Source organism: Rhamphochromis sp. 'chilingali', assembly GCF_963969265.1.
Source record: "Rhamphochromis sp. 'chilingali' genome assembly, chromosome: 16".
Taxonomy (NCBI): domain Eukaryota; kingdom Metazoa; phylum Chordata; class Actinopteri; order Cichliformes; family Cichlidae; genus Rhamphochromis; species Rhamphochromis sp. 'chilingali'.
In genome coordinates, this window is record NC_137943.1 from 33,769,047 (window position 1) to 33,792,234 (window position 23,188).

The 23,188-nt window shown below is 42.1% G+C and overlaps 1 protein-coding gene across 1 annotated transcript in view; it reads right to left on the bottom strand.

Moving 5' to 3' along the window:
* Positions 1-3,300: 3,300 nt before the first annotated feature.
* tmeff1a (transmembrane protein with EGF-like and two follistatin-like domains 1a) overlaps positions 3,301-23,188 on the bottom strand; it is a 114,310-nt gene continuing 94,422 nt past the window's right edge. The window contains exons 5-10 of the mRNA XM_080907050.1: positions 21,637-21,733; positions 20,645-20,793; positions 9,306-9,365; positions 5,649-5,775; positions 5,272-5,433; positions 3,301-4,111 (exon numbers count right to left, since the gene is read on the bottom strand). Of these exons, the coding sequence (XP_080763176.1) occupies positions 4,027-4,111; positions 5,272-5,433; positions 5,649-5,775; positions 9,306-9,365; positions 20,645-20,793; positions 21,637-21,733 (680 nt within the window). The 3' untranslated portion in view covers positions 3,301-4,026. The remainder of the gene's footprint in view (positions 4,112-5,271; positions 5,434-5,648; positions 5,776-9,305; positions 9,366-20,644; positions 20,794-21,636; positions 21,734-23,188) is intronic.

The window sequence follows — 23,188 nt, forward strand, 5'->3', positions numbered from 1 at the left end:
GACTTGGCGCTGTATAATAGATGGATGGTGTTTCCAGGTCTTAAAGTTAAGTGCCTTAAACCTGCATTCTTTTTATGTGCCAGCAGGGGGCGACTCTTTTCATCCCTAAAAACAGGTGGTTGAACACAAGTCTGTAGGTACGGAACCCCGCAGGGGACATGGGAGAAAAAAAATTAAGACGGACTTCGAGTTTGTTTTAAACGCGTGCTGCGTTTAAAGCGTGGAAGTACTGACCTTACTTTGAGTTTGATTCCATAAAAAGTGACAAAAACATTAGCGTCCGCTGTGCGTGGGAAGAAAACTTCTTTTTACAGTGAAAAAACCCCCTAAACTTCCAAGCAAGCACAGAGTGCGCTACGAAGTAATGTAAAATTCACAGAGAAACTCACGGATTCTTCAACTGACAGCTGCGCACACCTGCACCAGGGTAAACCTCCGCCTACCGCAGTCCTGCTTTACAGGTGAAAATAGAGCAACAGGACTGCTAGTCTTTGATTTTATTTATTTTCTGCTGTGTTTTACTTGCATCTATTTGAAAGACTGAGTGTAAAAACAAAAAATATTTTATTTTATGTGCTGGAATGTGCAGAAAATAGGTTTAAATATTAAACTAATTTCTTCCAGTCAGAGAATGTTGCATAGAATTTAATGTTTGCTTGATGCATAAAGTTAAAAGATTAAAACTAATAAGACAAGTTTTAAAAAGAGACTTTTCCATTTGATTACATTTTGTATGATGATTATGCAGAAAAAGTAGAATTGGGCTTTATCACCTCTTCAGGTTGTAAATCGTGCTGATGAAGGGGCAGAGATGGTGTATGATGTGTAATTTTAGTGTTCAGTATGAAATGAGGACATCGTGTCTGTACAGGAAAAACAAAACTGTCTCTGGTCTCCAGCGACTGATGATGAAGGTCATCTCAACACTCAGTTTAAAAAACATCATTAATTCATCACAGGGCGTCGAGTGTGCCGTAACACGAGAGCATCAGTCACGAGAAGACGCAGAAATCGAAGAGAAAGCTCACAGGACACTCAATCAAATGACGCCACAGCACTCCGGTGTACATTAAAAAAACATTTTTTCTTTTTTTTATTTCGTCAGAGACCAAAAATAGCCTCGCCGAGTCTACATGCAGAATATAACATGTCAAACACATTCTAGTCACATTTAGAGAAGTCACGGCTGCGATGGTCGACAACAAGTAGAAACACGTTGCTCAGCAGAGGGGTGGGGGGAGGGGCTGACCTACAACCTGTAAATGTAGACTAAGACGGTACAGAAAACGTCAAATCAGAAACATACAGAGAAGAAAACAAACCTCCCTGGACCTGGGCACAGCCTCGGGGGCGTGGTCGTGAAATCTGGCGGCATCACCTGCTCATGTCTCACCTTTACCAGCAAATACAGTAAATTATTTACAGTTATTCAGTTGTTTTTGTGTATTAGCTGAACCAAAGGACTGTTTGGTCTCAGTGGATGATGTGAGTTCGCTGCTGGTGGATGGTTTCTGAATTAAATTTTAGAAGTAAATCAGCTGACACTTGTGTTTGCATTAAATACATGAGGATATTTTTCTTGTGTTGTATTCCCACAGACAAACTCTCTGACCAACTTCAACTTTAAATACAGCGTAAATGAGTCAGACCTTAAGAAAGTTGGCAACTTGGTGAAAAACAGATTTAAGGATTTTCTGACCTCTTGAATTATTACAACACGACTTAAAATGAGTGCTGTCGGCGTTAATCTCGTTAAAATGACGCTAACGCCATAAGGTGGCAAATCTCCATTAGCGAGTTAACGCGGGTCGCCCCGTGCGAGCGGGTCGCCCCGTGCGAGCAGCTGCACAGCGTCGATGCACAAGTTAGCTTGTTAATGCGTTAGCGCCGTGCAGCCCCTCGAATGGGGCGATCCGCGTTAACTCTCTAATGGAGATTTGCCACCTTATGGCGTTAACGTCATTTTAACGAGATTAACACTGACAGCACTACTTAAAATGAAATGTTGCACCTTCAGAAATGTGTTAAAGTTCACTTTCACTGAAGAATGACATCCTTCAAATTTAACACAATTTGAAATGAAATTTGGATGTTGTGACAAACAAAAACACAAAGCTGGACTCAGAGTCGCACAGGCTCGTGACGGTCAGGGACACGAGGAACGACACAGAACTCATTCACCAGATGACACAAAGATCCCACGGAAACGTCGGCGTGATTGCTGTCGGAGCAAACCTCAAATGTGTTTTCTTGTTGTACGTTGCATTCACAAAAAAAATAACACCAAATTAGCTCCAACTGCTCTTTTCATGGTATCACCTCTTAAGCCTTGATTACAGTCTGTTGTGGACTCGGACAGCCGGAGACGGCACGGCCGACTCGTCAGTCCAGTCAGTTTTCTGCATTTCCACCAACTGGGGTGCAAACGTAGTTGGTGCATCGGAAACTCTCACAGAAACTTGCAGGCACGTCCACGAGATGACGTTTACGTCACTCAGACTCTAGCAGACGGGCAAAGCTTTAACATTAGCCGGCGTGCTGGCGACCTGCTCGGGGCTGTGGTTTTAGCCACGAGCACACTCTCAGAATCTAGACGATGCTGCCGCATGGAAGTCAAACAGGTGAAACGTCCATTACAAAAATAATCAAAACTTTACATCGAAACAGAACAAAAAGAGGAGGCTTGGATTATTTATTAGGATTACTAAATTACTCAGGATACTGATCAGATTTTTCCTCCTCCTCGCCGAAAGTACTTGACTGTGTTTGTGTGAATAACGTAAGGCCAAATGACGCTATGATTTCATCTAAAACCATGAGACACACATGTTCATACCAGAGAACAGAACGCTGCTATATTCTGTATTATTACTGTGTTATTTTTTCTCGTGGGATCGTCTGTGCTTGGAATGTTTTGCTGAGGGGAAAACACAAAACAGAAAACAAAATTATTCCCTCACATTCAGAGAAAATCCTTGATCGAAGCAACCAAGACTTCCGTGAAAATTACCGTCAGGACGTTGACGTCGATTTGAAGTCCAGCTCTTCCTTTACAATCTTGCATACAGCATTCCTGCCTTTGTGTTCATGGCTTTACTGGTTTTACTTTCCTTTCATCAACGACGGGCAGAAATGCTCGTTGTGTGTTTCCTTGTCTTGATAAAGCCAACATTTGATTTCCAGACAATGCACATTCCTTTTCAGGGAAAAACCCCCAAACCACCCCCCGACTAACGCCTTCGTCCTCCATTCGTCAGTCCAACTTTTAACCGTACCATCGAAGGAGGGGCGGAGGAGGCATCGAGGCCGACAACTTTTCCTTTTAAAAAGTTAAAACTACACCACAGTACACAGTTATCACAAGTCATGCTAATATACATAAACTACAATTTCGAAGAAAAGTTAACATAAAAACTTCCAGTAAAAGCTACTTTCAAGAAAAGAATTCTTCATGGTAAGAATAAATTATTAGCTTGTTTGAACACAGTGAAGTCTTTACATGGACCAAAGGATGAGTGTAAACATATCTATGGTACCAGCTGGCCCCTCTCACCTCTACAAAAAAGGACGGAAACAAAAAACACTGCATTTGGTAATCAGCTGCACGTTATTAGTAAAAAGCAGAAAAGAAAGGGGCAAAGAAATCAACTTTTCAATAAATAGCACATTCCAGAGGGGCAGATGTGACTCTGTTAGCCAGCTCGACAAAGATACCGCAAAGCATTCAACAAAACCTCGTAGCAGGAAAACTGAGACGGCGGACATGGCGGCGATGCAAAGTGACAGCGGGTTGTGTTGAATCGGCTCCTTGAACTATTTGCGGCATTGGAGGAAAAAACTAAAAAATAAATGCGCAAAGATGCCATCCAAAATTAAAAGGCGGGAAAATAAGGCCCCTGAAATAAATATTCTTCTTTTAACAGTTTCCTAGGAGAAAAAGAAAACTCACTACACCTACTGTTAAAAAATGGTATATTCCCGCGCCGTAAGAAAACAATTATCAAAAAAGACCTCCGGCAGACACGGCTATACCATCCTGTTGTTAGTGTCCGAGGAAAAGTGTCCGAGATTTTGTTTTTGCCGGCGACCCCTGTTGTTCTTCGGGCATTTCCTGAAGACAAAGAGAGCGAGAAAGTCGGTGTTACAATTTGTGTCCGTTACTAAAATCAGATTTATATGCTGTGATTGAGTCAATCTCCCAATTTGGTGCCTTTTCTTTTTTAGATTTTAGATCGGCCATTGTACAGTATTGTGCAAAAGTCTTTTTCTTTATATTTTCTTTCCAAGGAGTCAGACTCGTTAGTTAAAGTGGTCTTGGCCAAAACTTCTGCAGGTTTTCTCTGCCTGACCATTTTCAGACAGAGGACGTGTTTTTCTTTCTTTTTGTTTGTCGAGCATAAAAAGGGCACAGATCTCAAGCACTGAACCAGCGTTGTGTCTACAAATAACGGGCAATTTTGCAAAAAACCATTTTTAAATTGTATCTTCGAGGCAGCGTGTCACAAAACCTCATAATGTGTTCCAGTTTATTTAGTTCAGTCCACAAAAATGTCACTGGCAACACATTTTGACAGATATAAAAGAGTATTTTTACACCAACAATGTGATTCCCAGAGAGCTATTTGCTGAACACATATCTTGGCGTGGTGTGTTCTTAAGTGGAGGAATAAAAAGTGACCAGTGAAAAGGAATTATTATTATTATTATTATTCAAGACCTGGACTGAAAATCAGTGACCACAGGTCTCATGACGGGACGAATGTTCAGTTCAGGTTCGGTGAGGGGAGCCATCTGTAAAACATGGCGGAGGCTCTGTTGTGTTTGGAGCTGTACTTCATGCAGTCGTGTTGGAGATCGTCACAACTGATGGTGTATTAATGCAGAAAGTTACCACCAGGCTTTTCGTTAGCATGTAATGATCCCAATGATCCACACTGCCACTGCAGGAAAACCAACCAGCTCAACATTGTACAAACTCTGTTTTTGCCTTATTTACTGTGACTTCATGTTTCAGTCAACTCGCTGCATCTATTTTTCTAGTAAAGTATAAAATAATTAACACAATACTACTGCTATTACAGTGTTGAGGCTCCTGTGAAAGAAATGTCGCTCTTTTGATAAATACTGTAAGGACACAAAAGCTTTGTATCAAGCAGAAATGCTAAAGACTAAAATCAGTTAACACTTTGTAAGTATTTTAATGAGACGTAAAGACATAAATATTTGACAACTAAAACTTTAAACACTATTTTTTTCTTTGCACTTGAGTACCTTGTGATGCACATCACTACGGCAACAATGATGGCGATCTGCACGGCTCCGATGATGGCGGCGATCAGGACGTAGTGCAGCTTCTGTCCACTGGGGACCACGTAGAGGATGTTGAAGTCCTGAGGCTCGTCACACTGAGGACCTTTGTATCCTGCGTCACATCTGAGTCGGACACACAACAAGACTGTGTGATGTCACATGTTACATACTTTAGGATGGTGTAATAGTTTTGTGTTTGTTTCATGATTTAAACTTTGACATTTCACACTTTTACCACCACACTTCTGATGAGATCCATTAACTTGGACTCTAGTAAAAACAAACGCTTCATTTTTATGTATTTATTTGAAACATTTACAGCGGAGGCCGTTACAAACCTGCAGGTGGCCATGTTGTACTTGTTGATCTCACATTTCCCGTGAACGCAGAAGCCGGAGAAGCTGTCGGCACACGGGATGGACATTCCCGGGTAGAAACCTTCTCCGTGATCCACAATCCTGGTGTCTGAAAGGACGAAACGAGAAATCAGAGACACAAGGTGAGAACAATAAAGGGATTTTTATTATTGATTTACATTTTATTACATATTGATTTATAGTTTCTGTATCAAACACAAATCTTTACCACAATGCTGATGATGATTTGTTAGATTTTCCTTTGTAAGCTTTTCATTTTCGTTAGTTTCTTCCCTTTTTTCTATATTTAACGGAACAAATCTTCTTCCATAGTTTGTTTTGTGATGTTTATTTGATTGAACTAGGCTGTTTTTCATATTTGGCCTAATCTGATCTCACAGCAGTTTGTGAAACAGTCACAACCTGTAATCTGTTGATGTGTGTTTCTGGACAGCGACCTTGAACACGGCGTTTAATCTTACAGGTCTACAAGTGTGAATGATTTTCCATTTTAAAAGGTAAAAGCAGTTTGTAGTAGGAGCTCGGAGGGATGGTGGTAGAGACCCACGATCAGATTTTCACACATCATTTAAACACAACATAAAGAGGCTCATAACCAGCAGCCTGTCACCTGGTTTGGCTCAAGTGTTAAACGGTAATTGTTTGGGGTTTGAAAAAGTCACGTTTATTTTAAAGCTTCGTTTGAGCCTCCCCACGGTCTCAACCCCAGATTTGTGCGTCTGACATAAAACATATTTCATGCCAGCGAGGACAAATTTGTGATAAAGTGTTTCAATAGGAAATAAGTCCATTTGTGTGAAATAAAGAGGAGACAATAGATTCACTACATGATGATTTAAAGACCTGAGACTGGGCTGTAACAGTGATTTCCCATCTTTGGGATAAATAAAGCACATCTTACTTTATTTGATCTTATATCATAATTTTGTAAAGATATATTTGGTAATTTGAACACACAGACACGTTTCATTGAGTTTGACTGTGACGTCGCTCATCTTACATTCAATTAACGAACATTATTAATATAATAACAATATACTGTTGTTTTTTAATGTTAAAGCTAAATTTGGTAAAAGCAGATCTACATTTTATGCTCCTAATAATAATAATAAATGAAGTGCTGTGCCACAAACGGAGTCATCTGCTGTGCGCTGCAGCGCTGTGCGAGGGCATAAATCCTAATAAGTCACACAGATCTGTCTCTCCGTGCTATGATTCACTGCAGTCTTAGAGGAAAAGCTGACAAAGCAAACTGTGCTGCTCATTAAAGTGACTGAAACGTTATATACCAAATCCACATTAACATGAAGGAAGCTGTTAACAAGAAGCCGCCTGTGTGTGCGTGTCACCAATTTTAAATTCTGCTGTTCGCCATGTTTACGATGGCCGCGATGACATCTCAGAGATTCGCGAGCTTAAGACTGTCTGAGTGCTGCTGGATGAAATGTTTGAACGAGATTATAGGACAACCTGACTGACAGTGAGAGCAGCGCCCCCTGCTGGCTATGAGAAAGGACGCGTGACTTAAATCCGCGTTTTACATCCAGACTGAAGTAAAATCACATAAAGTAGAACAAATGTGCATTCTTTTTAGTGGCAAGCAGGGGGCGCTCTGTGTGGCAGCAAACCCTTCTGTTCCTGTTGGAAAAGGATCCTCTGCTCTGATCCTAGTGAACACTTTCCCGATGAGATAATGAACTTCTCTGCTTTGGCTCATTTTGGAAAAAACATCAAGCCCATCTTATAAATTTTATTCCCTCTCAGAGTCAGAAAAATCGATCTTTTAAGCCGCCTGTGGTAAAACCTTGTTTTAAAAGGTCTTCACTCCCTTTTTGAGTTGAGCCTTTTTAACCTTTCACCGTCTTTGGGAGCCGTGAGTGATGAAAGCTTGTAGTGAAGGGCAAGTAGGGACACGCCGCGGTTTGATTCATTCGTCACTGAATGATTTACTTATTTGAAGGACAGGCGCCGATGTGGTGAAGGTCACCTGAACGTGGCACAGAAGGAGAAGCTCAGCCTTTCTCAGCTCTTTATCGGAGGCAGAAATGTGTTGCTGTGTCGTTCCCTGTTTGCGATGTAGACAATGCTGCAGTTTAATCCCGCGCTTCTTTTGTCCAAGTTAAAACTCGGAGCGAAGGAGCTGCGGAGGAATCGCTCCCCCTGAGACGTTTCAGTCGGTGATGTAAATGCACGGCGAGCTCTGCAGATAATAAAACGCTTTCGATTTTGTTTCATCTCCTCTTTGATCTCCAGACTCAACACTTGCGTCGTGCAGCTGATGGTTAAGGCGCTGAAATGCCCTCATTCTGCTCCTCTAATCTGCATGTTGACTTATGAGAAATCACACAGTCGCACCGGGATCAGGCTTAAAAAACTGTGTACTTTCTTTCTTTCAGAGCTGTGCCTTTTGATTTCCTGCACTTTTTTTCTTGCCCCCCTCTGAGGACCTTATTGTGTATTAAGGAGATTTTCATTAGGTTTTATCCTGCTGCTGTTGCTCCTCAGCAGGTTCAGACGCAGGTTAACAGGCTGCCGAAAGGCCGCAGGAAGTTTTACCGCATTAGAGGCAGGAAAAGTGGATTTACAGTGTGGTTATATAATATGAGCAAATACAAACAGAGTCCCAGAGGTTGTTAATGCGCAGACTGCTAGCCATGCTAGCGGCTCAGCTCTGTGCATATCCATCACATAGTGACACAGACTGAATAACAAGTAGAAGCTCGTGTCTGGATGGACGGCGTCCTGTAATTCTTCATTTAATGCCATCGTTAGGTCAACACACCTGTGGTATGAATGCACCTGAGCTGCAAATCTGCACTGACAGGAAACTCTGTCGCTGCCAACAGTAATCTGATTCCTGAAAGTATCTTTTCAAGATTCAGTTTGACTTGTCTCTGTGTTCTCATATATGCATGATGCTAATGATGCTCAGGTTTGAACATAGGGAACAAAGACACTGACGTACAGGTAAAAGCTGTGCTGACACACTGCACAACATCTTCCTAATGGGGTCATTCTTGGCCACTGGAGGCTCCATCCCCACAGACTCTCGGGGGATGTGGGGATGGAGCCTCATGTTAAAATGTCCATAAAGAGTTCATCTTTTAAGGCTTTTCTAACAGCTGGCTGTAGCTGTTAGCGCTCTGCTAGCTGAACTGGACCTCTCATGCATGTTTGTGGTGTTGGAAGGAGTCAAATTAAACGCTACATTTTTATGTGAATCAGTGCTAATTATCAGGTGCAGTTTACAGACGTATCTTGCAGTGTTAGCTGATAACTTGCTACACTATCCTCTCCTCTAAATCATTTTTTGCTTTGTGATCCACGCTGGAAGTCACACACAGTCAGAGCAGTTTACAGTACATTATTTTTCTTTTTCATTTTTATTGACTATAAATACAAAATCAAGTGTTTGGAAAGCTGCATGGAGCTTTGAGGGTGTTGTGCTATTTTGTGTCTGAACTTCTACAACACAGCTGGAGAGGGCAGTGTTCGTATGACTCACAGGGGCAAAATAATAGGGAAAAAATCAGGTGGAAATAATCTACATTTTCCGTTAACTTGCAGAGTGCAGCAACCTGGCAAAAAAGGAACATGAGGCGTGTTGAGCTTCCTTACCCAGGACGTTTCCTTTGAAAGGGCTGCCGTCGTCTTTCTTGCCCTGTTTTTCTTTGTCAGCTGCAGAAGAAACAGAAGGATGGAGTCGGTTACATTCAGAAATCCTCTCTAAATAAGCTCCAACAGTTTATTTTTTCCCAACGTGATGGAAAACAAAGATTTCAGCGTTTCCATCCAGGCGACGGCTTGAGATCATTTCTATTTCCTCGGGTGAAACAGACACTGCCTGACCGCTTGACTTCCTCTTCGCTGTCTTGCATCGTGTCTTTTGTGATCTGTTTATTGACTCTGTGTGTGTGTCTGTGTGTTTACTCTTCAGGACAGACTAAAGGAAGTGAAAGATGTCGGGGGATGTTTACTCGCCATCTGAGTTTCGCTCTGTTAGAGTCGAGGTGGGTCAGTCTGATGGTCTGTGTGTGCTTTGTGTGGCCAACAGTGGTGGGTGCCAATAAACAAAGAAGCAGCAGGGTTTGGGTTCTTGTGTTGTTGTGGTTATTTTCCTGTTGACAGGCTTCATGTCTTCGTGCCGTCTGCAGGAGGATCTGCTGCGAATGTTAAACAGGGCATACACTCCGGTTTGTACGTCTATCATTGTGGGGACCCTGGTATACATATAGCCCTTATCCACTGGTACCTACTTAGCTCGGCTTGACTCGGTTTGTAGACTTTTCCTACAAGGTGGTAGAACCCGTTTGCTCAGCCCGCGTTAAAAATGGATCCAAAAATGTGGTGTCACCAGTGGCCAGCCAATGGCGTCACTCGACGAGTCATGAGACTGACTCCTTAACAAAAATTAAAATGCCATTTTTGAAACCTGGCAACGAAGGAAATGTGTCGCATACAAATGATGTTACGAGACTTTTGGCCGCATTGCTACAACAACCCCATGCGCACAGGAGGTACAAACAAACCAAACTGAGTAGAGTCGAGTAGATACTGGTGGAAGCGAGGCTGTGGTGGACTCCCAGGACAATGTTTAATCATAACCTTTTGAATCCAGATGTCAGGATCAGAGGTATAGTTTAGTGAGAAACCAAGAACACCGTCTACTCATTAGCTTAATTATGAACTATGTAACTCATTTCAAAGTCTTTACTGAGGTCAGAGAACAAGTTAACCCAGGGCTGTTCTCACAGGGCTTATTTTTTCATACTGTCAATTCATTATTTGATACTTTGGCCATGTTTGATATGATTCTCCACAAGTGGAACAGTGTACACATATAAATGAAAAAAAAAAAATCCAAGAAAGATTTTATTTCACAGGGAATAAATTATAACAGCACAGCTTTCGTTTGCCTTTACCGACTGATGAAACTTAAAATCTCTGTGTAAGTGATAACAGCGATTATCAGTGATCTCTTCTAAGTTGGGCTTTGTGCTTCAGGCTCTGTGCGTGCTCACATGTGGCAGTGTTTCCTGGGATATATGACTCTTCCACACAAAATGATCCCTATGAGTGTCACCTCCTCCACTCAGGAACATAGAGTGGACACAAAAAGTATAACAGTGAAATGCAACACTGTGCCAGTAGCATGAGAACTGGATACATTTAACCATGAACAGTTACTGTTCCACGGTTTAATACAGACGATGCTTTAGTTTGTCAGCAGATCAAAATGAAATCAGGTGTTCTCGATGCACGGTTCAGCAGTGTGAATAAACTCAGCAGCAGATTAGAATCAAGTATAAAAACATTTACACCGTAACCATGGTGATTTAGCCAGTTAAGATGGGAGACACTTTGAATTTTCTGTTTTATAAGGTCAATACAGTTCACTAAGACATCAGCCTGACTTTTAAGGTCAGGTCCTTATTTTGTCTGTTGATATTTGAAATCACACCCAAAGTGAGGATGTAAAAAACCCACATTCTACAAAGTTGTCCTCATAATGCACCAAAATGCACTTGGTCTCCACATAGACATGTGTACACGCACACACACACTCATCCATTTTTAATGCTCCATCATTCCTGAGGAAATATTGACAGAAATCTCTTTGTCTCCATCTTACCCTCCCCCTCCCTCCCTCCATCAGCATCTCCCCAAAGCCTCATTGTTTCCCATCTTTGCTCTTGCTCCGCTTTTTCTGTATTTGCAACCAAAAAATAAAAATCATAAAACAGTCTGCTGATGCAAGAAAAATATGAATGACAAACTGTTATAATAATTTTATGTGGTATAAGCATTAATATATGGACACCCTAGACCAGGGGTGTCCAACTCCAGTCCTCGAGAGCTGCTGTCCTGCAGATGCATCCCTACTCCAACACAGCTGAATCAAATGGTCTGATTACCTCTTCAGCAGCCATCAAGTTTGGCAAAGGCCTGTTAACAAGTCATTCATTTGATTCAGGTGTGTGGGAACAAATTAGTCATTTGTTAGTAAAGCTAATTAAGCACTTTTAAACTCTTTTACACTTCACTGTATATTGTGAATACAAACACAAGTTGTAGTTTGAGGCTGACGAATAAATAGTCAAGTTACCATTATTCCCACATAAAGGGGCATGTGACGTCCCCAAATTCATTACTATCCACATAAATCAATAAGTGGTACAACTGTGGGTTTGGTCTTCTTTAAATATCCACATATTTATATCTAGATATCAACTAATATTTCATTATGTAAATGGAAAGTTTTCCAGAAATTAACTGAAAGATTTGGGATTTATAAAAACATCAATATACAAAATATGTTTCTGGTGGACTAATTTACAGTTGAAGGTAATGAGAACAAATACACTGACTAAGCTGGAAAAGGACCACCTGGGTTGGTGGTGGGTTGCAAAGTGGCTTTAGGAAGCTAATGGGCTAAATAATGTGTGTAGGTGTGCAGAGCGGTATCACATGAGCCATTAGGTCTTATCTGACTGCCTGGTAAAGTCAAGAACAACAGCTTTTGTCTTCTTCACTTGTTCAGAGTCTTTAGTTATTTCTGGGTCCAAATGAGTCACAGATTATTATGTCAGGGTGATTTCATGCTGCAAGCTTGTAGCTTGTAGCTAGCTTGTAGAATCTCCTGGTCTCGACTCTGTGAGCTTTCTTGTGTAATTGAGTGTAAATATCATCGAATGGCTGAAAGGATCCATCCACATCGTCAGGTTAGTTATTATCATGTTAATGTGTGGTTTGCATCTCTCACTATGAAAAACTCGATTCTAACAAATCATGACTGGTGTTAATAAAAAGCTGGAGCTGTAGAGAATTACAGCTTTTGTAATCAGTTAACAAGCTTACGTGAACCACAGGTCCACATTCGACCAATATTTGGCTCCGCCGCTGTGGAATAACAGGATCAATGTGTTCAAATCCTTTGAATTTGGTTTCTTGGCTGTGGTGCACTGAGTCACTGGCCTGCTTCCCTGAGGAAATAACAGATCAGAGAAGGTGGCAGGTGCTCTTCACCTCAGGGTGCAATACCACCCTCACCACCCACTCACCCTCACCTGCCACCTCACTGAGCCAATCAGATCACTGGCCACCTAAAAGCAATAACCACTGACAAGAAATCCATAACTCTTCCCAGGTTAGGGTCTCCTGCTGGCACCTGCAGAGAGTGCATCTCCAGCAGGACGACACATTGTTTAACTCCTCTCTGGAGGGGAGAGGGAGGGGAAACAGGAGGACAAAGGAGGGGGGAACAACTAAGCTGTAGTGCCTCTTCACCTCACTGTACAATACCTTGTGCAATACTTTTTGTAAATAGTCAACAGTGCAATAGACTCAATACTTGAAATGTGCAATTCACTTGTATTTTTATTTTTTATTCCTATTTATTCTATTTATCCCCTTTGTATATTTTATTTATATTTGTCTCTGTATTTATATATATGTGTGTGTGTGTGTGTGTGTGTGTGTGTGTGTGTGTGTATATATATATATATATAACAATTCTGTAACTGTAACTTCGGTCGTTGCTGTGCTTTTTTTGGAAGTCGAATTTCCCAGAGGAACCCACCCGAGGGATTAATAAAGTTCTATCTTATCTCTTATCTTATCTTATCTTACATTGTGATTCAAGGTGAGTCCATCAACATAAATCAGACCTGAGGCTCAGAGCTGTGCCGAGGCTGGAGGAGCTCTGGGTGTTGGCACAGACTCTGAAAAACATCACGCAGCAAACTGTGACTGCAAATGAGGTTTGCATCTAACACTTGCACCTCACCCTCGGCTCCTCTGAGAGGAAGAAACCTTCAGTGATGGTTCAGAGGAGCTGTGACTCATCGCAACGGTGTTTTCATCTCTGCCATAAAAAGATGCTCTGCATATTTGAGAATCAAACATGGGATTAAATTTATAAAACTGCGAGAAATCACTCAGAAAAAGAACTAACAGGCAGCCCAAAGCTGGAGGATGCTGATGAACCTTTGGACTCCTTTTTCATGTTTTTTGGCTGTAATTTACTCTCTTTTAAAGCTTCTGAGACAAGAAACCTACAACACTTTAAAGAAGAAAACCTTTAGTTACAAATGTCATTTAGAAGCTAATCAACTTTAAGCTTGAAGTCCAAGTCAGAGTTTTGCAGTCACAAAATGACCAGCAGCTTAAAAAGGTTCAAAGTAGTCTCACTTTCACCAACAGTATTACTATTATGATGCACCACAGTGTTCCCCTTTAATGTACTTAAAGTAATGTCATTTTATTCAAGTTTTCCTCCATTTTATTCAAGAAGAAAGGAAAACCATGAATCCATGACTGTGCATGTGGACATGAACCTCCTTATGCTCAGTAGGGGGCGACTCCTCTTCTTTAAATGCACAGAAATCTGACAGACGAAGGTGACGTCAGCGCACATGTTCTTGGTGAGTTTATGCTGTCAGTCACTAATCTGACTGAATATAACAGGATGGTCCCTCAGTTTGTTCTATGAACTCTTAAGGTTAGGGTTACTAATAAGCAAGATTACAATAACAATGTCCATATATGGTAATGTTAGGGAGGAGTTTGGGGTCAGCGGATGGGTCATTTTGATGACTCATATTTCCTATAATGCTGATCATTCCAGTTCTTAAGAGAACTGCTGTTCATGTTAATCTTCTGTTACAATGAGTCATGCTGCATTTGCGCTCTTTATCTGCAGAGATTCGTGGAAACACTTTGACTGAAGCATCATCGAAACTTTACTAACCAAACGGTGATGTCACAGGGGCAGAATTCATCATAGCATGTTTGACATACCATGTCAGCACCCACCAGTTTGTAAAGCCCTGCTGTGACTCCCTTGAGATTAAATTTTTCCCACCCTGGTGTCTGAAACCAGATGTAATGAGTGAGTCATTACCCAGCGAGCATATCTGGATAATAAGCTTTTTTGACAAGTACAATTACCATAATTTATCAAAAGAACTCAGGGTTTTATTGACCTGAAAGTAGAGACTGAGACCCAAAACTCATCAACAGGAAAGTATTTACAGAGGTTCTTCTACAGGACGTGAAGCCTTTTGGCAACCGGAGGTAGTTTCACTGGTAGCTACCAGAAATAATTCAGGTTTCACTTTTCAGACCCACAAGTCACATCCATCTTTTATACTGTCTGTCTGGACTATGGGTATGCAGCTTACCCAGACATGCTTGTGCACAGTCCTCTAAAAGAGCAGTATGATGATGCTAGGCATCAGCTAAATACAAATGAAAAATTAATAATAAAAGATTAAAACAGCAGTATGAAAAGAACAAAGAAGAAACGGTTGAGTTTTCACTGTTTTCAAAATGAATTCAAATCAGGAGTTGATGATAATTAAGGCAGGCCTACAGATTAGCTAGAGGCCACATGGAACCACTGTTTGGAAGAAAAGTGAGTATCCCCGACCACTTCCTGTATGGCTGACGCTTGCTTATGAAATTGGTCACAAAGAGGTGTTGCACTGGAAAATTGGGATTTTTTTGGGTCTCTGGTAGGCTGCCGCAGTTGCCTTCAGTTTGTATGGAAGATGCCAACGTATCTGCAAACACAAACTACTCACTAAGTAGTTGAAAAGTCTGAATCAAGTACAAGTTTGCAAGTTGTTGTTTAATTAAGGCAGAATTTTTGTTTGGAAGGCAACGTCCTACATTTTCAGGTTTCACTACCTCTCAGTAGTTTGTGTTTGCAGACGAGTTGGTGGCTTCCATGCAAACTACAGGCGACCACAGCAACCTGCTAGTGACCGAGGCAGTTGTAAGGAGGGTTTTGGTTGCAGCACCATGTACCTCTTCTTTCTAATGTGATTTATTTCCCTCTCATTTAAACGACTTTTAAAATATCTGGCATGAACATCCCTACGGGTTATGCGATTCATATAAAGTCTATTATTTTGGTGGTGTTGTTGCAGACTTCCTGTTTGATTTTGCTGGAAGAAGCTGCAGGCAGCTGGGAACTCTTTCTCATAGTTTTCCGAGTTTTCTGGTAGCTTTGAAGTCTCCCTGCATTTCTGTTGTTTTGATTGTCTTATAGCTTTACCTGATAGTTTTACCCGAGTACTTCAAGGCAGAATGAATTCTGTTGGTTAAGCTAGGCTATAACAAACTATGGCCTTTTGAAATTTGAGAGTTGTTCTTTTAGCGATTGATAAAATGAAAATACTGCACTGGATTTAAATTCATAAGTTATGGCTCATATTACTCTGTAGGTGAAACTGATCTGAACTTGAAGTCTCTGCGTCTGTTCACTGTACTTAAAGTTGCAGTACAACAAACTAACTCTGTATTTCTGACTGATGTTATTTAAACCTGCTGTTGGTGCCAAGCAGGCCCTGCGTGTCAGATTATTTCAGGATGTTAACAAGGTGTGGATTAATTTCTTGCGGATTAAAACTGCGGCTCCTGCTCACTTGATTTGTTTCTTAATTGAAAACACCGGTGATTAGATGCATTAATTTGTCTGACACGGTTTCAATAACGAGGCTGATTTATGAAACGGTCACAGTCGTGCAGTCAGCAGTACTCAGCGAGCCCTGAACGCCATCAGTCCTGCATTTTACTACATCAGCAAGTCAATGTGAAGTAATGACCCACGTCTGCAGCCAGAGGAATAACGCTCAAGCTGGAAGATTTAAACAGCAGCAGTGACGGTCTTCAACTTAAACAAGTTTTTGAAAGTGAGCTGGAAAAACAAAGGAACGAAGAACAAGGTTTCAGTCAAATGAAGCAATAAGGACTAAACAGAAACAGAAGTGGACTCATATAAGAACGTAGAAGGAAAAAGTAAAGAAAGTAAAAAAAGATGGAAAAAGAAAGGAGTTAAAACTGAGGAAGAGAAATAAAAAGAGGAAAGCTTACATTTCTGAGAGAAAGATCAAAGACATCAGGAAAGAAGGAGAGAAAGGGCCGAAGACAAAAGAAGAACATGAAAGTGTGATTAATGGAAGGACGAAAAAACGAATCTGGGAAGAAAAGAAAAGTTCAGTGAGGAAAATAAAGAAGAGTCAAATACAAAGAAGTGAAATGAGTACTAAACTTCTTCGTTTCATCCATTTAGAGTGTTTTTCCTTTCAGGGCGGGTTATTGTTGAAGAACGAGCTTATTTCATAATCCACACAGCTGATGGCGACCGTTTTCTGAGATTCGGTGAGATTTTCCAATCTGGATCGGATCAAACAGCCGCGGAGGCGTCAGTGGGCGGATTTCTGTCTGAACACAGAGCGGCGAAGCCGAGAGCTGCTCTCGACTTGCTGCAGTCGAGGTCAAAGGTCGTCGGAGCGGCTCAGACTGTTTACAGATCATCATGGAAGCATCAGCAGAAGCTTCGCTGAGCCACGGGGGACGAGCAGCGAGGGTTTACTACAGGCTTCAGCTCCTCATCGAGACTTCATCTCACAACGTCTTTTGTACCAAAGCCACAAATGTTTGGTCCACGGAGTCACGAGGACGAGAGGCCAGCTGTTGACTAGAAGTTATTTAAACATGCTTTAAATGATGTGATTGTCTCATGTGTGCACCATGAATAAGATCACTTTATCAGGTTTTAGCTTTTCTTCACAGTAACCTGTGATAGTTATCCTTCTGACAGCTGCATTTAATGCACATTTATACTGTCAGACTTAATTATTGTAAGCAGATCAGTTGATCTCAGAACTCAGCTGAGAGAATTCAGACTCAGAAATGAAAATTGGCGTCAACAAGCTAACTTTATGTTCATCAAATGGTTCTGAGTAACAGGAAAAACCAACACAGCATTAAAATGTCTCTTCAAAGAAACCGAAACATGAGGAATCAATCAGTCTGTAAAGTCGGTGATGGTGCCTGATGAGGTTAATCCAGCTTTGCAAAGTGAACGATTCGTTTCCTGTGAATTTGTGACTTCAGACTCGGTAAACTGCAAATCTGTTTCTCTGACTATTTAAGCCTCCTCAGGTTTATTATGAAAAATGGATTCAACTTCCTCCTGTTTCTTATTCGATGCTTAAACAAGCCTCTGGGTATCGTCGAAACGCCTTCACATTCAACTTGAGTGTCTTTAAAAGGTCAGTCGGTGTTTGTTTTCTGAACATTGATCAGCTCTGTGGACACGTGGAGCACAAACCAGCGCTGTGTTTGCTGCAGGTCAGGTTATTAGGAAAAAAAAGGAAACTGAACCATAATTACTGCTTTGTGTGACACTGAATGCCTCATTTCTGTCACACAGGAGGGACGTCTGTTTATCAAAACCCTCCATTTTCTGTCACGATCGTCTCCAGAGATCCGCTCTCCTCACTGGCTGAAAAAGGTGTTGGCGTCACTTATTCACACAGCGCTTCCTGCCGGCCGCCACAAAGCTGCACGTGGAGCTTTGAATCCAGTCGCTCATGCACGTCAGGAAACAGCGTGATGACAGAGAGCTCAGAGAGCTGAACAGACTGTGGGTGGAGGCGTACGCCATCATGATGGAGGTAAATCAAAAGCTTAAAAAACAGACGCTCGGAGATGTTTTACATTTTCACGTGCAAACAAAACCAAAATCACAGCTTGGTATCTCATCGCTCTGTGTCACAGGGCACCACCACTGTCAGAAACAGCTGAAAACACGAGGCATTGACGCAGTCTTATCATGGAAACACACACACACTTAAATAACTCTCTCCTCATGCAGATAATCACACCAATTATTCAGGATTGTTTATGCAACTGAAAAAACCCAAGAAACTCAATATTTCTTCCTCATCTTAGGAGTCAGCAACCATTTTGCTTTTAGTCAGAACAAAACAGCTCTGCTGCAGCTTCTAACTCACCGTGCACCTGCACCAGTGGAATGACCAAAGTATGATGCGCCATTTAAAAGTTCAAACACCTCACTGGATTCAAATTTGCATGCAAAACAGGAACACAGCCAAAGTGACGTCACCCACCCACATTTTTTAAACAAAATCTTCAGCTAGCACACTGAGAATATCGCTCTAATACCAGAATCTTTATTGTCAGTGTAGCATCGAAACACTGAACAATAAACTGAGGCCCAATTCTCAGTATGGACACTGGTGTAATCACGGCTCAAATAAGTGGATCGTATATCAGTAACAAGCCGCTCGGTTCAGTTCAGTGCTCTGTTTGCTGGTGGGAGAGCTAACGTAGCGTGACAGAAACTGAGAGCAGCTTTTATTTCGTCTTTCTCTGTCAGCTCCACATGTGCCAGAAGGTAAGTAGCAGCCAGGTGCTCCTAATCAATGCACCTGATTAACTGATCACGAGCAGGTTTGAGCGCCTCTATAAAAGTGACAGATTTGCTGGTCTGGAGATTCAGGTGTGTGTTAACAAAACACAATCTTCTCAGGAGTTCAAGATCACGCCATGCTGTTCTCAAAGAACGCGCACAAAATCCAAAGAGCTTCATTTTACCCTCTACAGGTCTCAGCATGTTAAAGGCAAAGTTCATGACAAGACAATTAGAAGATTGAACAAGAATCAGTTGTTTGGAAGCGTTTCCAGGAGGAAGGTGCGTCTAAAAAACATGGAACAAAAACATCTGGAGCGATGTTCTTTGGACGGAGGAAATAAAACACTAACACAGCCAAACAAGAACATTTTTAAGTTATCTAAGTGACTTATATATCATGCTTAACCTGAGTAGAGAAAGACTGCAGGGGTCTAAAAATGATGTGCCAGGAGTCCGCTGTTCTCGCCGGCTCTAGTGAGGCTTGAATCCCCGGCTAGCTCTCGAGCTGGTGGGTAACACACGAAAACGTCGGAGCACTTTTGCAAATACGTGATGTCCTGATAAACTGAGCAGATATTTGGAGTTTACACAGCTACATTCTAAAAGTTTATTTTGTGACCCAGAAAGATTAATAAGAGTAATATTTAAACTAATTAGCTGCCGCCATTGTTGGAAACTGGAACTGGCTGTCCTATGAATTCTGGGATAGTTTGGGCCATGAAGGATACACCCGACCCATCCTTTAAATCTGAGGAAATGAAGGAGGCATTTGTCTGCCACGTTTGGAGCAGCCTTCGTCGCCTGGCTGTGACGTAATTGGCTGACAAATGCGGTCTCCGAAAGATGCGGCCAAGGAATTGGGACATACCTATTGAGACTGCCAGCATGGTTGGGGAGGGGTGATGATTTGAGCAGTGAACCCCTCTGTACACCAAAGTATTGTAGAGTCAGGAGGCCGTGTGGCTGACAGCTAAACGCTGGCTAAAAGTAAGTCATGCAACGGTCCAATGATCCCAAGCTGAGCTGCAAATCTCCAAGAAAATGGCTGAAAAAGAAAATGCACCAAAGTCCTGACCTCAGCCTGATTGTAATGTGACACCTCAGGAGAGCTGTGCATAAACAAATGCTGCAAAAACCAGTGAAGTGAAGTGACGCCGTAAAGAAGAGCGTGAAAGACTGATAACATCATGCAGAAGTTACTGCTGCTGAAGGAGGATCTACAAAGCACTGCATCGCGGGTGTAGTTCTTCACAGGACTGCAGACAGTCTGGGTTGGACGACGGGGTTCTCTGCAGTCTTAAACAGGCCTTAGAGGGGCTGAACTCTAAGCTGCAACAAGCCTGATAAAACTGCATCGTGTTACTGTATCACCACCTCTGCTTCAGCATGCAGTCATTTATAAACGAGTTACAGTTACAGCCTCATTCTGTGATTTAAGATGAGATTAGCTTCAACGCGTCAACCTGAGCAGCTTTAAACTGCCCACAGAGCTCGTGTAATGCAATCGTGTAATCTCGTTAGGTCTTATGGGGAGGGATAGCTCAGTAGGTAGAGTGGTGGCCCCATGATCGGAAGGTCGGGGGTTCGATTCCCCTGAACAGCTACCCTGAGGTACCCCTGAGCAAGGTACCGTCCCTACACACTGCTCCCCGGGCGCCCAATGGCTGCCCACTGCTTCACTGAGTGAATGGGTTAAATGCAGGACCAATAAAGTACACTTTCTTCTTACCGGGGCATCTGCCCAGGTGTTTGACATCGATCTGCTCCTGCTTCATGCACGAGGCCTCTCTGACCAGGCAGGGGTTGTTGTAGGAGTTTCCATCAGTGGCGCACACCGGGTTTTCATTGTGACCGCTGCAGTCGATGTTACATATGCACCTGAAGGGAGGAGAGGAGTCGAGTCAGGAGAATAAATGTTGTGTCTTCAGTCTGAACGCGTCTCTGCCACACAATCATTAACTGAAGTGCATTTAGAGGAACGAAGACGCTGCTCATTAGTCCTCCACAGACCGGCTGCAGATACAAAGAACTAATTTCAATCCCTTTCAAGAACTCCTTCACTCGTGATTAATGGTTTCAAATTTACTCCCAGAGTTCAATGGTGGGACCTAAAAAAAGAACTTTTTGACTCTTATTTCAGTCGATTTATAGTCTTGTTTCGCTACGCTTAATAAGTCAAGTCGAGTTCATTTATGTAGCCCAATATGCCTGGAAGGGGATTGCAATCGATACAGTATAAAAAGCCTGTTGTCCTTAATCAGATCAGAATATCTCCCTTAAAAAACAACTTATAGGTAAAAATATGGAGGAACGCTCACAGAGAGAAGCAAATATATTGCTCACATAGAAATCAGGACCTTCATTTACCTCAACTACAAAAGTCAAACGGCCTTGGAGACGGATCTTATTTGTAAATCTCTCTCTGTGTAAGTCTGTAAAAGCCTCACTTCAGTTTATTTAAGTGGATTTTTCCAGTGTCATATATTTTATTCCTAGAGCAGCTTTGCATGATTGACAGCCCCAAATAATCCTTCTTTATCTCATACCGGGCCTCAGTTTATCCTGTCTGAAACAAGCTGTAAGCTAACTCTATATGATTGGCTGCCGCACACAAACAGAACAGGAGACAAAAAGTGAAGCTTTGGTGTTGTTGGTGTCAGTTTGTATTTACACAAACCTCGGGGGTGAGCTTCGTATGAATGTTACGAGTCGAACACTCACCAGACGTCCTCCGAGTCTTCGTCACACTCTGCTCCGTATTTGCATGTGCTGCACTTGGTGAACTTCTTCCCGACGTCTGAGCCCGAGCCCTCGTCGTCTGAAAGACACAAAGAAGAAAAACTTTAAGTATGAGTGTGCCTTTAAACAATAATGATTATTAATCAGTGTCTTTTCACTTTTTGTAAATCGCTTTGGACCAAAAGACGGTGCAGTGAGCAGTGAGATATACCAAAATGTACCAGTATTATTCACGGAGGCATTAGCTCAATTTTCTACAAAAATCACACACTGGTATCATGTAGCTATATGGAGCATTTTTTTAAAGGAACACACACATTAGATTCCTTAGGGGTCATTTTGAGACAGGACCCCCTTTCAATAAACAGTCGCTACGGGAAAATGTTGTTTCCCAACCAGTAGGTGACTATCTGGAAACCACTGGGTGGAACCTACGGGTTGCTGGCAGTCGCTAATGGGAAGCCAACTGTTGCACCAAAAACTTTGTTGTGATTGCAACTTCTCCTTTGACGGAAGTGTGTGTTACCACTGAAAGCACATTTCAAGAAATGCGGCTTTTACTTTGAAGGTGAGCACTCCCCATTTCTGGTCACATTTCTCGAGCGTCGCTGCAGCTCAGAAAGGAAATGAGCAACTGCAGGAATCTGCCAGCAAAAAAGCAATCGCACTCTCAATAGAAACCAATCATCAACTAGTGGGGGAAGACACAATTTTCCCTTGCAACTAGTGATTACCAGATGGTTGCTGACCAGTGTTTTTATGTGGGACCAAACCTTAGGCCAGCAGTGTCCAACTCCAGGCCTCGAGGGCCGGAGTCCTGCAGGTTTTAGGTGTATCCTTGATCCAACACCTGGTGGTGAAAGTTTTCAGTAAAACAAAAGCTCAGGTCACAGTGATTCACTCTGATCCAAAAGTTCAAGGCCTGAACTACGATACATGCAGGGTTTGTTTCTACTCTTAACTCTGTATGAGGTCAAAGAGGGGAGATTTCCCTAATATGGTCATGTCAGGCACAGGAAGTCCCACCACCTTCTGTTTATCTGGTGCCTTAAAGAGAGCTAAAACAGCTTGTTTCATGCTGCAGGTGAAGCAGAATAGGCCCTCTGTGCCACACTGAGTACTGGTGAACCAGACCTTGACCTGTTTGCTCTTCCAACACATGAACCCAGAACCTGTGACTGTTTAAACACAGTTATAACGTCTGAATAAATTCAGCTTCACTTAAAAGTAAAGACGGGTTGTAAAGGAGGAGCCATGGTGTTGTTGTTGTACACTGTTACTGAGGAGCAGAGATGAGAGCTTGTACTGTGAAAAGTGTGCCGTTATTCACCTGTGACACTCTGCTTGTTGTTTCTCCAAAAAACTCGTTTTAATTTCAGCGCGCCGTCTGTTTTGCTCTGCTGGCTGTGAAACTCTTTATTCATCACTTTCCCCTCATACTTAGCTTTTCTTATTATTATTTGTGCACATCTTTCCAGAACAGAAACCTGATTTCATTTCAAAAACAACCTCCAGCTCACATCAGCTTCTGTTC